At 33.9% G+C, this 15021-nt stretch overlaps 1 protein-coding gene across 1 annotated transcript in view; it reads right to left on the reverse strand.

Annotated features, from left to right (window-relative positions):
* Positions 1 to 602: 602 nt before the first annotated feature.
* LOC129222962 (homeotic protein antennapedia-like) overlaps positions 603 to 15021 on the reverse strand; it is a 133342-nt gene continuing 118923 nt past the window's right edge. Inside the window, exon 3 of the mRNA XM_054857525.1 lies at positions 603 to 874. Coding sequence (XP_054713500.1) covers positions 603 to 874 — 272 coding nt within the window. The remainder of the gene's footprint in view (positions 875 to 15021) is intronic.

A 15021-nucleotide genomic window follows, 5' to 3' on the forward strand; every position in this document is an offset into this window, starting at 1 on the left:
AATTTCAATGAACTGTATATAAAACTACAATAGCAAATAATATTTTCCATTTTCGTCTCGTTTATTTCAGTTACTTAAAATATCTTTTCAATGCAATAAAGATATTTTCATGAAATATTTAGCACAGGTTTTCAATTTATTGATCTTTATTATCAGAGGAGAAAACTAAAACGAAACGCTGATTTTAAAGATCTTATTATACAATACAAGTATTCATTATTGTTTAAAATCATTGGTTTTTGCTTCAATTACTGTCCTTTTTGTAGAGATTATACTATGCTCAGCCCGAATTTAAACTCAGTTGAATTCATACCATACATTTTCTCTTACAGGTCATCTCAAAACCAAAAAAGATAATTCCATAAATAGCCCTGCACTTGCCGTTTGGAAAACTTGTATGTTTTTGTCAGTATTGTTTTAACGAGCAGATTTAATGTTTTTATTGAAGATGTTGCGGCGCCAATATGATGATGTCTCCAAAATCGTTACTATGATTGATGTTATGCTTACAAATGCTGCGCAGGCAACCGGACAACGTGGATGATTTGCTAGACATCAGAAAAATATCTACTGGAAGTTTATAACATGTCCTGCATTGGCAGTCAGACCGATGTCATTGGCGGCCTGTCCAGGTGATGGACCAGTTCCGGCCCGCCGGGCCCCATGATGAGGCCAGACTCGAGTTTGGCCTTGTTTTCTTTTTTCCACTTCATGCGTCGGTTCTGGAACCAGATCTTGATCTGTCGCTCGGTTAGACACAGTGCGTGCGCAATCTCGATCCTGCGCCGACGCGTCAAGTAGCGATTGAAATGAAATTCCTTCTCGAGTTCCAGGGTCTGGTAGCGGGTGTAAGTCTGACGACCTCGTTTCCTTTCTGGAAAGAAAGAAAGGAAAAAAAACTTAGTCAACAATAGTGAAATTTGTTCTTATAAGTCTCAGATCCAACCCACATGTTCATAGAGTTTGATTAACCCTTAGAGAAGAAATTAGAAACTGGAGGCAGCAAGTCCAATGCTAAGCAAAGATCTCAAGTTACATGGTTCAACTTCGACGAATGGGAAACGTCTTACCTGAAACTATTGGAAGAAATCTGATTTCTTCCAATACTTTACTTTCAAATGTACCACATGACTTGGCATCCTTGCTTCAAGAACTGAAGGCTACACTCTCTCCACCTTTTATTTCTTCTCAATGGATCAACCTTCCGTACGTAGGGCGCAAGATCTAGACCCTAAGAGCACTTCTTACAGACATGAAACAGAACAATGGATGACCTCCTTTTATTTCTGAAAACAAGGAAATAAAGAAAGAGATCCTAGTAAAAATCGTCGCGTTTAATGACTTTTCAAATTCAACCCATATGCTCCAAGCCCAGTTAACCTAAAGTGGAACCTAATGCCTGAGCTGAATTCGAGGCGCCTACCCAACAGCTGTAACAGTAATGAAAGTGAATAATTGATTATGTTTCTATTCTGATGAGGAGAGGGCGGGGGGGGGGGGAGAGAAAAAACGAAACTTTGAAATAAATTTTAAAAAAATGTTTGGAATCTCAAATTAACCTCAGGGCCCAATAAATCCAAAGTGAGCAGTTTGAGCATTAGCATACGTAAAAATACAAAATATCGATCAAGGCATTGAAAACCCGAGGGGTGCGCTTTTTCACAGTTACAGCCCAATATTCGAAAACCAAATAGTGACAGCTATCCCATTGATGCTGAGAAAAATGGCAGGATTTTTCTGCCAACTTCACCTAGATCCCAGATTATCTCAATTCTTATTTAGTTGTTTCATTTCAAGTGTTTTAATAATACTTAATGCATACGATTATTCAAAATAAAATGATGTGTAGTACTAAATTTTATATACGAATTCATCTATATCTTTATTTAATAACTAGATCCAGGACCGGGGCCGACGAAAGGCCATGTCAATCTAGTCGCAAACTTGAAACAAATGGCTTGGCCGTTTGGGGGACCCGGTTCGGAATCGTTGTAGATTTTATAAGATATATTATATAATATAAGATATATTATAAAATTTATAATTTATATCTTATATAAATATATTTATAATATTTATGATTTATATCTTATAAAATTTATTTTATAGGATTTAAGGGTGTAGGGGGATCCTACAATCAAACTGATAAGGGGCCTGCAGTGGCTCTCGGCGGCCCTGACTAGATTGAGATATTCTAAGCAGCTCCAGTTTCAAATTCCAACTGTACCACTTACATTGACCCCATATGGTGGGAGGAGGCCGTGACCTCCAAGTGTCCGAAAGGGGGCGCAGAAACAGCTCTTTTAAAGCAGTTCCCTGTTTTAAAAAGAAGCAGATGTATTGATTAATTATTTCTATTCTACCAATTTTTGAATAATTTCTGAGCTATGAAAAATTTTAGTGAATAGAAAATGTACCATTCGTTATTAGAGTTAAAGTTATCAAAAAGAGATTATAATATTTTTATACAGCGTATGTTATCTTGCTTGTGTAGCCAGTATGTCGTGAATAAATCACGTATCTGAATTGAGGATTAGGTTTTCTACACAAAACCATATTTATTAAACTTCGGTCATATGAGAATTTACCTTTCTTCTCCCCAAGTAGACTTTGAGGGTCGCGCGTCTCATAATCAAAGCCGTACATCTTTTTTTTTTTTTTTTTTGAGTCGCAGTGTTTGAAGGTTCTCATTTGACATTTACATAATGTCATTACGTGCACAACATATAATCTTGTAAATGAATCAGTTTGATTTACGATATGATTTAAAACGTATTGTAAAACTTTACAGCGTAAAATTTTACATTTAAAATAAAATGATAAAAATCCTCAAATTACATTGATTTGTCATCAACAAAAATTGAAATTTGTGAGGAGCAATATTTAAGAAAACTTGCCCATGAATCATTTCATTTCAATCTCGAATCCAGAAAAAAAAATGAAAAGAAAAAAAAACATGAATTCATTACAATGGAGACAAATAGTTAAAAATCTAACATGATAACCCGATCTGTTCAAATATTAATGAAACTGCCAACTTTAAAAGATACATTCACCGAGAAATAAATATTCAATTGGAAAAACAGTTACGGTTTTGATTGCAAACACAAATCTGAGAACGCTATTCAGGAATAATTTTATGATAGTACAAAGATTAGTGCTTCAGCGCGACGACAGCAATGACAAATGGAAGTACCTCATTTCAAATTCTTCCGACTTCACATAATTATGTTTCATTGAGTTTGAAAAGCAAATAATGTGTATAAAACGCAAATGAGCGTTCGAGATGGAAATTGGAGATCAGAGGCAAAGCCGATATAATAATAATAACAGAAGATGGATTTCATAGGAACGGAATTATGAGAAGAAGAAGCATAAATAGCATCTCCCTACTTCTGATAAGGAAAAGTACAAAATATGCACACCGAAATGAAGCCAAAAAGCGCATGCATTTTAAAGTGGATAAAGTTTTGGCGTAGATGATGGAATGAATAAAAGATCGGGTTCTTGGCTTCATTTCTGGTTTTCCTTCGGCCCTGCTGGCTTAGATTTCGTATGCATGAAAGCTAACTGACCTGCAAGTCGGAGATATTTCTCCTGCTAAATTTTCATTTCTGTACGTGGCATTGCCTTGAATTTACTTTTCACATAGAACGAGTAATTTTTTGTTTCCTTTTTTTTTTTAATGCATTCCATAAAAATAGACAAATAACTCTACATTTGTGGCTTATTTTTGTTTGGGAAGAAGTTCCGTAATGCGCGTTCCTTGGAATTTGTTTTGAATCGTAATACCTGTTTTATCCGGCTAACTTTTCCAACAAATTTTGCCTTTTCTCAACATTCCGAACTGAAGATTAAATGCCAGTTGTTACTGAGAGAAATAAATGTATGAAAGAAAAGAATATATTCTCCAAAAAGGAGTAAATGAGTGATTTTTTTTATATTTTTTTTCATAGTTCGATTTGCACTACTCATTCACTACTCGATAAAATACCAAAGTTTACGGAATCACATTATAATGACCATTCCGTGCCTATCAAGTTAAGAAGTTACCAATAAACATACTTTAACATGGACAAGCAGAATTGATGTTAGATCCAGTCGTTATTTTTGGTTCCTAACTTTAAAAATTTTTTTTAAAAGATTAATAAAAGTAAAATACCATTATTTTACGCACAATCGTCCTTATTTGTCATCTAACTTTGCAGTTTACTTTTACATATTTCTTTTTTTCTTTTTTTTTTTTTTTTTTTGTTACCAAAATTTTAACCTGGGAACCACATGAATAGCGTAATGGTGAAAAAATATAAAATCGAGAGAACATAGTGAACTGATTTTCGACGCAAAAATTATTTGCCCTCTCAAGTCCCTGTTATCAGGATATAAGGTCTTAAACTCGGCCGAAATTTAAGAAAAGCAGCTGAATTGAAAGACTTGGTGAGAAATGAAGGAACTACGTGACTTCACTCTGCATTCTGCATGTGGCAGGACATCCGACCACAAAGCATGAGAGAGATGTCTTCTATTTTTCACTTAACTTGTTAGTAAAAAAGATAAATTAATTTGAATTATGGCTTTTTGAATTCAAATTATGTTTTTCGCAGTCACGAGTGTGTGTATGTGTGTTATGTAGGCGTTTGTGTTTGTGTCGAGGCATGAGTGTGTGGGTATGTGTGTGTGTGCATAGGTATGTGTATGCAGGCGTTTGTGTTTGTGTCTGTGTGCAAGCTTGAGTGTGTGGGTATGTGTGTGTAGGTGTGTGTATGTATGCGCGTGTGTGTAGGATATGGAAGCAACCTGGAGATGGTTTTCGCAAGAGGAGCAGCATTGTGAGGCCGGTCGACCGTGGTGCTGCAGAGAGAGGCGGTGGGAAAATAAAATCATATGAATATCAAAACAGTCAAATGAGAACAATAAGCAATCGAGATTGCTCAAAAACATGGTTTACTGTACTCGTACAGTTGCTAGTTATTTAAATTTTTTCAGTACTACACCATCGTAACGTTTCCTTGAATGGCCAACACAAGTCGATCAGTTGGGAGCTTTCAGAACATTTATGAACTTCTAGAGAAGAGCCAGTTTCCAATTATTGTTGCCATTAAAAGGCAAAAAAAAAAAAAAACAGAGCTTTCAAGAACTCCCGTGGAAATGGCAATACTGACTAACAAGACATAACCAGTAGCGCACACAAGGGAGGGGTCCAGGGGGTTCGGACCCCTGCCATAGGTCTCGCTTTTTTTTCCCCCGATTGATTACGATTCTTTTTCGATTTTGTATCTAGAATAATTTCAAACAAAGGTAACAATAATTTAAGTTCTAATAAGTGAAAAAAAAATCCTCTTGTTTAATTAAAAATATATATATATTGTGCATTTTTCCTATAATGAATTGCCTATAAGAAGCAGAATGGTGATTACAAATGACTACACTCATGTTTTTAATGTTGTAACTACAGATTAAAATGAGATTTATGAACTTGAATCCATTTTTTCCACAATCAGCCAATGATTAATTTTTAATAATCCAAGATTTGCTTCCACATAGTCTATTCGTTTGTGAACGATTACATTCGTAAATAAACACATAAGTAAATAAATGAAAATAAATTTAAAAAAATTAAGATAATGGGATCCGGACAGAAGGTTCAAAACCAAAAGGTCTACGGACAGAAGATCCATATCCAAAAGGTCCACGGACAGAAGGTCCATATCCAAAAGGTCCACGGACAGAAGATACATAATCAAAAGGTACAACGGACAGAAGATACATATCCAAAAGGTACAACGGACAAACAAAAGATCCACGGACAGAAGACCCCACTTTTTGGATAGCAAAAACATAAGGTTCAGTTTTGTGAGCAAGTAGGACATCAGGTTCGAATTTTGAAGTTTACCCTTTGTCTTACACTAATTTTGTTTAATACTTGTGTAATACGTGCTACAATTACCACCATAATGCGATTTTTTGATATAGTCTGTATGGATACTCTTACCCCCCTCCCCCCCTCACTCACTCACAGAAGATGACGGACCTGGTGGACATTGATCGATTATCCGTCATTACAACAATACGTTTCCTCGAAAAGGACATCCACATGTGCTTTCTAGTTTAACAGCTTGAGGGACTGTCTTGTGGGAGGAGAACTTCCTGAAGACTAGGCTCTCTTCCGAAGATAGCAAAGGGGTCGACGAGGGGTGGCACAAAAACAGTGTTACCACCATAATAATCGGTTAAGTCGTTAAGTCATCCCTTTCACCCTGTAGCACGAACCCCATCAGACAGTTTTTCCCCCCTTTTCTCTGAACACAGACAAAAAAAATCTATTTCAGGGAAGCAACAGACAGCGGTAAACAAGCCAAGATTTACGATCTTCAGCAACTATTGTGTAAGTCTGGAGACAAAGTGACGATTACATTCAAATTTCCCACTGAAAATTCTTTTTTTTCAAACGTTACTCAGTAGGGAAGACAATTCTATAGGCTTGCAGTTCGTATTTTTTGGACTGATGCTGAAAGAAAAGATGTCAAAAGTACTTTTCAGTGGGACGCTAGGGTTTATCTTCTTTTTCTTTTTTCAGTTTTGACATTCACTCTGGACGATCGATTGTTATAAACGTAAGAACTCTTATTCTTCTGTTTGGCTAGAATAGGATGCCATAACCAAAAGTATGTAAAGAAAAACTGCTTTGTGTCCCTTATTTGCGATTTAAATGATTTGTCTGCAAAATTGGAATGCATGCTGTATTAGTTTTTTTTTACATCATTTAAAGAATACATAAAATTAAAAACATCTTGTAAAATAAATACAATGCGTTTTCCCAGTTTAAAGCATTTAATTTCGATATTTGCTTCATAAAACCCACTTTTCGCTACAAAAAATAAAAATCTTAACTTATCTCAGTTGATCTAGGCCAAATAATAAGTTTATTCATTCAAAAATTATTTATGTTTTTTATTATCACATAGGTAAGAAAAGGACGTATGACTGCAGCTCAATGATTTGCTTTCTTTAACTAAGAAATAAATGTTGGCATTTATTGTACAAATAAGCCAGAAATTTGTTAACAAACCGAAAATCGTAAGTTTCGTTCCATGAATAAAAAAGTACGTTGAAATGTGTAGAACAAAAAACAAGAAATAAACCAAATGTACAATGATAAAAATGAAAAAAAAAAAGGAAGAGAAAAAAAGAAAAAGATGGATGGATATAAAAATGTATATTATATAAAGAATCACATTTTCCGAAATGTTCTAAGCGCATTATTTTTCAAATAAAGTTTTATAACAATAGATGATTATCTTTCGGTTAAAAATCATGGAAGTTCTAAGTTTAAGATCCAAAAAAAATGGGATCCTCTCACATAACGTCCGAAACCAGAAGGTCCACGGACAGAAGATTAACATTCAACCCCCCCCCCCCCCCAAAAAAAGCGAATAACGTCCGGGGCATAATAAAACGGGCATAATGTCCAGCGGACATTAAGGACCGACGGACAAAAGGTCCACGGACAGAAAGTCCACATTTTTGGACAGCTAGGACATAAGGTCCAGCTTTGAAACTTTATTTCTTTAACTTCTTGTGCTCAATTAATTTCATGACTTGCCATTTAACAATAGGTTATACGGAAATAATAGTTCGTTCATTATTCCGTCAAACTCTCTTCTCTTTCGTGCGTGTGTGCGAGGTTGGGGGGGGGGGGGTGCTACTCCTAAAATTGGATTAAAGTGCTCATAAATACAGCTGATTAAAAATTGTCTCGTTAATGTCTATGTATTAAAAGTAATGAAATCATAGTTTTAAAAATAGTTTTTTTTTTCAACATAGTGGATGGTTATAATCTATATGAGTAGTTTATAAGCATTCCTCCCCCCCCCCCCTTTTTTTAAATCTTCGGACTGCTCTTTTACATCTCGTTTCTGTGTCTCAAATTATAATTTTAACCGACTCCTTTTACATTCGACTGACAAAAGATTCACGGAAAAAGGTCCCGTTTTTCTGTCGCACAGGACATAAGGTCCTGTTTTCTGGGCAGGTGGATATAAGAAGGTCCAAGTTTTTTCGTTGTATCAAACTTATTTTGTGTTACGCGTAAAACGCTTAAAAAGCATTTACTCTAAATAAAATTTGAAAAAAAAAAAAAAAATCTGCACACAATCATTTTGGCAAGAATAAATGTCTCCACAAAATTTACTTGCACACTTCAATGAATTCCTGCATTTTAAGAATCAGCATTTCATAATTGGTTGAAATAGCTACTCGTTATGGAAAGGAAATATTAAAAAAAAAAAAAAAGTGTTTGAGGCACTAAAAATAAGGACGCATTAAATCGACATGAAGGAATGTAGTAAGTGAACACATTTTGTTTGGTAGAGCGTAATTTCCAAAGAGCTGATAGGAGCTAATGTGCTAATGGATATTTCTACCCCGTGGCATATTTTATTTAAAGACGGCTAGCTTTTTTGCGAGTCGTAATGCATTCAACTGCTTCTTAAAAGGTGCTTCTATTCTTGCAAAGATAACTTTAAGAGTGAAATTCTGTGCCTTAAAAATATTTTGGTATGATTAATATAGCTGTTGGAGAACGGAACTAACTTACAAACTTGCTCCAGTTAGAGTTTTATTGAACGAATTGCATACTCCTTCAATAAGTTTCTTCAGTTCTTGTTTCATCAGTTTCTTTTCTTTTTTTTTTAATTTTTTTGATAATAAAATTTAGTCTATTTTGTTTTATCTGCTATCGTACAGGGCGGAGCTGAATTTAATGTATATACTGTATTGAATACGTTTTAATATGATATGGTTTGAAAACTTGGTAGAATCTGGAAAATTCGGCAGGGATTGGTTGGCGTGGGTGATAAAAAGAAAGAGAGATGTATAGGATGTGGTGCCAATTACAGAGGTTAAATAGAGCCTGAAATTAGTTCAATCCGGAATGCTTAATTTCAATTTAATTGTTAAAGCAAGGTTACCAAAATGCTTTGAAACAATATTTCTTAAAATTAAATACTCTGAATTTAAATAACTATTTTTTTTTAATATTTCTTGTTAAATTATTAATAACATAGACTAAAAATACATATTAAAATGTGCGCCAATCTTGGCAGAGCTTACAGGAATTGCATTCTTGTTACACATTATTGTTCCTTACGTCATCCAAAAAATACACGTTTAATTATACTTTTGAAACTTCCTGAATACATTACTTATATTCAACATTTAAAAAGTTCGCATAATTGAAACAGAATTTTCGCCGAATATAATACCCAAAATCTACTTTTTAAAAGTTTTTACGCCTTAAACATATTGGTTCATACCATTTGTTGAAAGAACTTATAATGGATCATTTGAGTTAATGAACAAGAAAAAGAACAAAAAAATATGCAATAGAGCGGAATTTTTGCGTTGACAATGAAAAATCGCCTTGATGAGCTTCGTAATAAAGCTGGCGTGGCAGAATATTTCTCGCTTTAAATAGCTCACTCCAAAAAATTCACTTAAAACTCGCGCTCCACATAGCGGAGGACACTTTCCTTGATTAAAATCAATTAACAAAAGGGCGAGGCGTATTGTATCACAGAGCCAACAACGTCCTCTCTAGGTTTTCATTTTTAAAACGGCCAAAAACCTATTATAAACGTTCCAGCCACCAACAAACTCTTCCTATTGTTTTACGCACTGCTGCACGGCTAACATTCTGCGCATACTTGGCCCTAGCTCTGTTTCCTACCCCAAGCAAGGTGGGGAAAAAAAGACAATGATAACAATAATCCCTACCATCATTTGTACCGCAAGGAATGCGTGGAATGCGGGGTTTTCCAGACGGATCTTTGATTGATGGCGTGTGAGAAGCCTTATTTCCGTGCCATGAGGACAAAAACACGCACACCCCCATCTAATATGCCCTCCGTCAGCCCTTGTAGCACGCCATAGTTTATGAATTTCGTTAAGGTAAGGATCACTGGGATAAGCTGAGAGTAATGCCGTCGATTAAGCAGTAGCCTTGACACTAGTTTTTTTTTTTCAGCGGGTATGTTTTCAGAGAGGCAGTTTATGAATTAGAAATTAATTTATCTCAATAATATCTATTGCAAGAAAATATGAATGTGTGTATGTCATGATGATGTGGAAATGACAAAAATTGCATTCTATAAATGCAGTAAAACCTGTCTACATCGATACTGTTAGAACCTAAAAAAAAAATATTGTTGTAGGCAGGTTATCGTTATAAACATTTATATTTATGTTGACATTTTTGCTAGGACCAAGGAAAATATCATTATAGACGGGTTTATTGTTATAGACAGTATTGTTGTAGACAGGTTTCACTGTATATGTTAAATTAATAAATTAAAAATAATTAAAAAGAAAATGTTTTGGACAAAAGAAAAGCGTTAAAATGAGTAGCTTAAAATTTTTAAAAAGTTTGAGATGGTACATAAAAGAAAAAATAAATAAATAAATAAAAATAAAGCTAAAAAAAACCCTTTCCCTCTTGCTCTAGATGCTATTTTTATCTTGATATTGAATACCTTTCCTGCCTATTGACGATACGTATAGTTGTATCAAGTCAAGTTATTAAGAAAATATTTATTACAGTAGGCGATTTTACACCTTTTTCAGGAAATCGTTTCTAAGAAATATCTATTAAGAGATCAGTTATCTTTTTTAGCCTATTTTCCCGGGGGAAAGAAAGGAGGCAGGGGGGGGGGAGCATAAGAGAAAGTTTAATGCACCTCAAAAATATTTCTAAAAACCAAAAAAAAAAGCTAAAACAAAATAAAATAATCAATTAAAGATTGAAAATATAAGTATTGGAAAGCAGAGTTTTGAGATGAGAAAATGTGTCTGTCGCCCGTACCCCTCCCCCTCTCTCAATACCTTTTGAGTGAATAATTCGATTTGTACAAATTTTTTTGTTCGAAAGATCTCAGCGATGACACTTCATTTCCATGTATTACTTTTTGATTTCAACAAGTTTTCTCCAAGCGTTGAGCAGTTCAAAAAAACTTAACATTACTGCCAATGGGGAACTTTAATGGCAATATTGATTCTAAGCTTAAAGGCGGATTTGTTTCAAACAAATTTTGTAGGAAAAAGCGCTTGATAAAGAACGTGTATTAAAAAGGTTTTTTTGATTTGGATATTTTAAGTATATTTTTTGAACCATTAACATTTTTGACATTAGCAAAATACGGAGGAAAAAAACAAAAACAAATTGGCACCCACAAATTGTGCAAAATTTGATTATATATTCTCAATTTTCGGTTTCAATTAATCGAAAAAAGAAAAAACATTAATAAAAATCAAAATACCATATCTCGTAGACTTAACATTGCCGCAAGAGGGAGAGAAATTTCACTGAATCGAAATGAATTCAAAGCACAAATGCTTTACCTGGGTTGAGGAGTCGGTGTGAAAATGACATCCGACTCCTGGAATTTTAGGGCTTCTGAAACTCCACCTCCGACTCCTGTGTCCCAAAATGAGTCCGACTCTGACTCCACAACCTTGGCAGAAATGCATGAATAAAAATGACCGACTCCGACTCTTGGAATTTTAATGTCCTTGACCTCCCGACTACGACTCTTCTGCCCCAAAACCCAATTCAACTCCAAATCTGCAGCCCTGGCTTCTACTGTGAAATAATGATCGTTGAAATGATTTGTTTGTATTTTCTTTCTAAATTTTTAATTAATTAATTTAGTGTTTGTCAACTGGAAATAAAAGAAATTTCGGAGTACTTTATTTTTTACCAGAAAGAAAGAAATGTGCAGACGGTTTTATTATTGAGAAAAATTATTTACTTAAGATTATTTCTTTTTATTTTAATGTTTGGCAAAAATAAAATCTGAGACGACATGTGTTCTTATAAAAGCCTATAAAAGGTTCTTTTAAACATAAAAATTTACTTATTTTGATGTGCTTTTATTTCTATTCATTATTTATTTATTTTATATTATTTATTTTATTTATTTATTTGGTTTTGAAAACAATTATAGATTTTTATGGCAAAATGTATTAGCTGCATTATTTAATAGGCGCTTATTTATTTCATCATGAGGAGCCAAATTTTGTTTTTGAGATCAGCTTTAAATGCTTAAAAGGTAGGTTTGGCATGCTTTGCATTTTTTGCTATGCTTGCTTTTATTTTTTAGTCGATGTCAGTATACGGGAAAGTAGGCTCGTTTAGTTCCAAACGGAACTTCTAGTTATATTTCATATCTGTCTAACTACAATAGTAGTGATCATAAAAAAAAAAAAAAAACTGAATAAGAACTCTTATTTACATGATATTTGGTTTTCTTTGACCTTGAGAACTTTACAAACTCATTCTTGGGTGAATTTTTCAAAAAAATCCAAATATCAGCCCAGCTTAGCACGCACCCACGCATATGGATTATATTTGTAAAGTTTAAGGTTGGATATGAAAATACTCGGAACTATTTTATCGATGAATAAACATTAGTAATGGATGCTCCCCCCATTTAACAGTTTCCTAATTTCTCGTGCATCAGTACTCAATTACACACTGCTGTATGATGGCTTTAGCTACAAACATTTTCTGTAAAATTGTAACTATTTATATTATAATTACGAAATTGTAACTAATGCATTTACTATGGAATTAAGTAGATTATTCAATTAATATTCAAAAGTTTCATTAAGCTTCTCTAAATTAATGAATCAACAACGGAGGTTTAAAAAGTGATTTCAAAATTAGAGACAATAAATAAACAATTTTAATCAGGAAATAATTGAATATATAAATTAAACTTATTTTGTAATTATTAAAGAACCGTTTCCTGTTTTGTTAAACGAGTGATTTTAATCGCTGTTTCGGAATCCTTCTCTAAATAATCAAAAAATAATTTAAATACGTTACATTTACAAAGCACAATAAATTGTTGGAGCTCTTTTTTTTTTGAAAATGCAATCAAAGCTTTTTCTCTTTCTCGAACGTAGAGAAAATGGGCTGTGAAAGAGTGCCTTATCTCGGCATAAGAAAAAGAGTCATTTACGAACGAAAAATAAAAATTACATCGCGAACCGTCTTAATCTCGAAAGAAAATTAAATCAGAAAAGTTTTTCTCATACGTCTATCCGAAAAGGAAAAAGAAGGGACCGGGAAAAGTAAAACAAAACCAAAAAGCAAAAACGTGAAATCAGCTCCAGAATTTAAATTAAATCGCGAGTTTTATAGTGCTTAGAATTTAATTAAATCCGGGAATTGAAAAAGTGCCTCTCACTGTTTTTAGGCGCTTTATCGGTTGCTGTCTTTAGGAATGCGAGCATAGGGTACGTAAACATTTAAAATGCGTTTTGCATAGTCCAGGCATTAACCTCGTCCGGGCGAACTAATGTTTCAGTAGATTAATGAGCAAACTACGCCTAATGAAATTCGCATTACCCTCAGGAAATCACGGGCATTTGCCATTGGGGGAGAGGGACGCTCCTTTCAATTCCGGTGGACACTTGCCCAGGTCAACTGTGCCCTAGAAAATGAACTTCTTATTTTTTTTTTCACAGTAAATGCTTTTATTGGATTAGAATTTGTGATTGACAATAAAGCCGCATCCAAAGTTTACTTTTAAAAAGTTACTGCATTTCTTCTTTAGAGGTTTTCTACAAAATATATTACGTTATGGTCACAAATTACCCTAAACCAGGGGTCTTCAAAATACTGCCCGCAGGCTACATCCAGTGCGCTAGCAGATTTTGTGTGGCCCGCGGAATTCTTGCAAAACATTTAAAAAAAAAAAATCAATCTGATATTATATTTTCCTTTAAGCATTTTAAAAGAAAACTAAGCCCAGAAAATCTCGAGAACCACCACCGAGAGCTTAATTTAAAAGTATTCGTGAACGTAGAGGGGTTCTCGCATTAGCTAGCACATCTGAACTGAAATACTGTTGGATTGTTGACTCACCTCGGCTCCAAAAATTTACAATGCCCTTGATGAGGGAAGAAGTTTTGAGACTCCCGCCCTAAGCTGTGTAAATGAAGTAATTCTAAATACATTTCTTTTTTTTTCCAAAAGTAACTCCTACAAGCTATTTTACACCTTGGTCACTAACACTAAACTGGGACATCATTTTCATGACGACACTTATGGATAATATCAATTTTAAAATAAATAGCAATTTTCCAATTACGATGTAAAAAAAAGGGGGGGGGGGCTTTTCTTTAAAGAACAAATGAAAACTTTTTGTCTAATTTCGAAGTGTGTTTGAATCCATCGAACCTCTTTTAGTTACCGTTATGAGTGTCAGAAGGTAACCAATACATTTTAGATTGCTAGATTAAGCTTTCGTAAACTTCAAACAAAGAGTCATCATGGAAAGGTTCTATATTTACAACGAACATTGAAACTTGCATTGCACTTTTACTTTTTTTATCGTGTGATTTTACACCATACCAAGAAAAGGCAAATCTAACACTTCACATCGAAAGTTCCTTCTCATGTTGAAATAATAAATTAATGCTTCGACCTTCCGGCAATCAATTATCTGTTTATTATTTATCTATATATTCTTATTTAAATTATTTGAAATTGAAAGGGTCCTCAAAAAATCTGGAATAGCTTTTCCAAAGAATTTTAGTCACGAATAAAACGTCCTGAAATGGGTCGACCTCCGCAATAGCTTGATTTTGTACTTGAAATAGTTTTTCCAAGCAATTTAAATCAACCACATAACTGCGTTTAAATAGCAAACATTTAAAATCAAGTGCATATTTTCAATGCAAATGCATAAAAAGATTTGGGAAAATAAAATGTAGATCTGTATCACAAAAATTGCTCTCAATGTATAAAGCTGCAAAACTGAACCTGTAAAAATATACATAAAGGTAAATATGTTTTATTAATTAGATTTACAAAGGCTCTTATGTTAAAAAAAGTTGAATCGAAATTGAATATTCTATCAGAGAAAGCAAAAAGTTTCCCTTTTCAATCACTGCGAAACAAAACAAAACCATTAATATTTTAGCGTAAAAGAAATTTATAGACGTATTAAGATTTAC

This window comes from Uloborus diversus, chromosome 5 (assembly GCF_026930045.1).
Source record: "Uloborus diversus isolate 005 chromosome 5, Udiv.v.3.1, whole genome shotgun sequence".
Lineage (NCBI taxonomy): Eukaryota > Metazoa > Arthropoda > Arachnida > Araneae > Uloboridae > Uloborus > Uloborus diversus.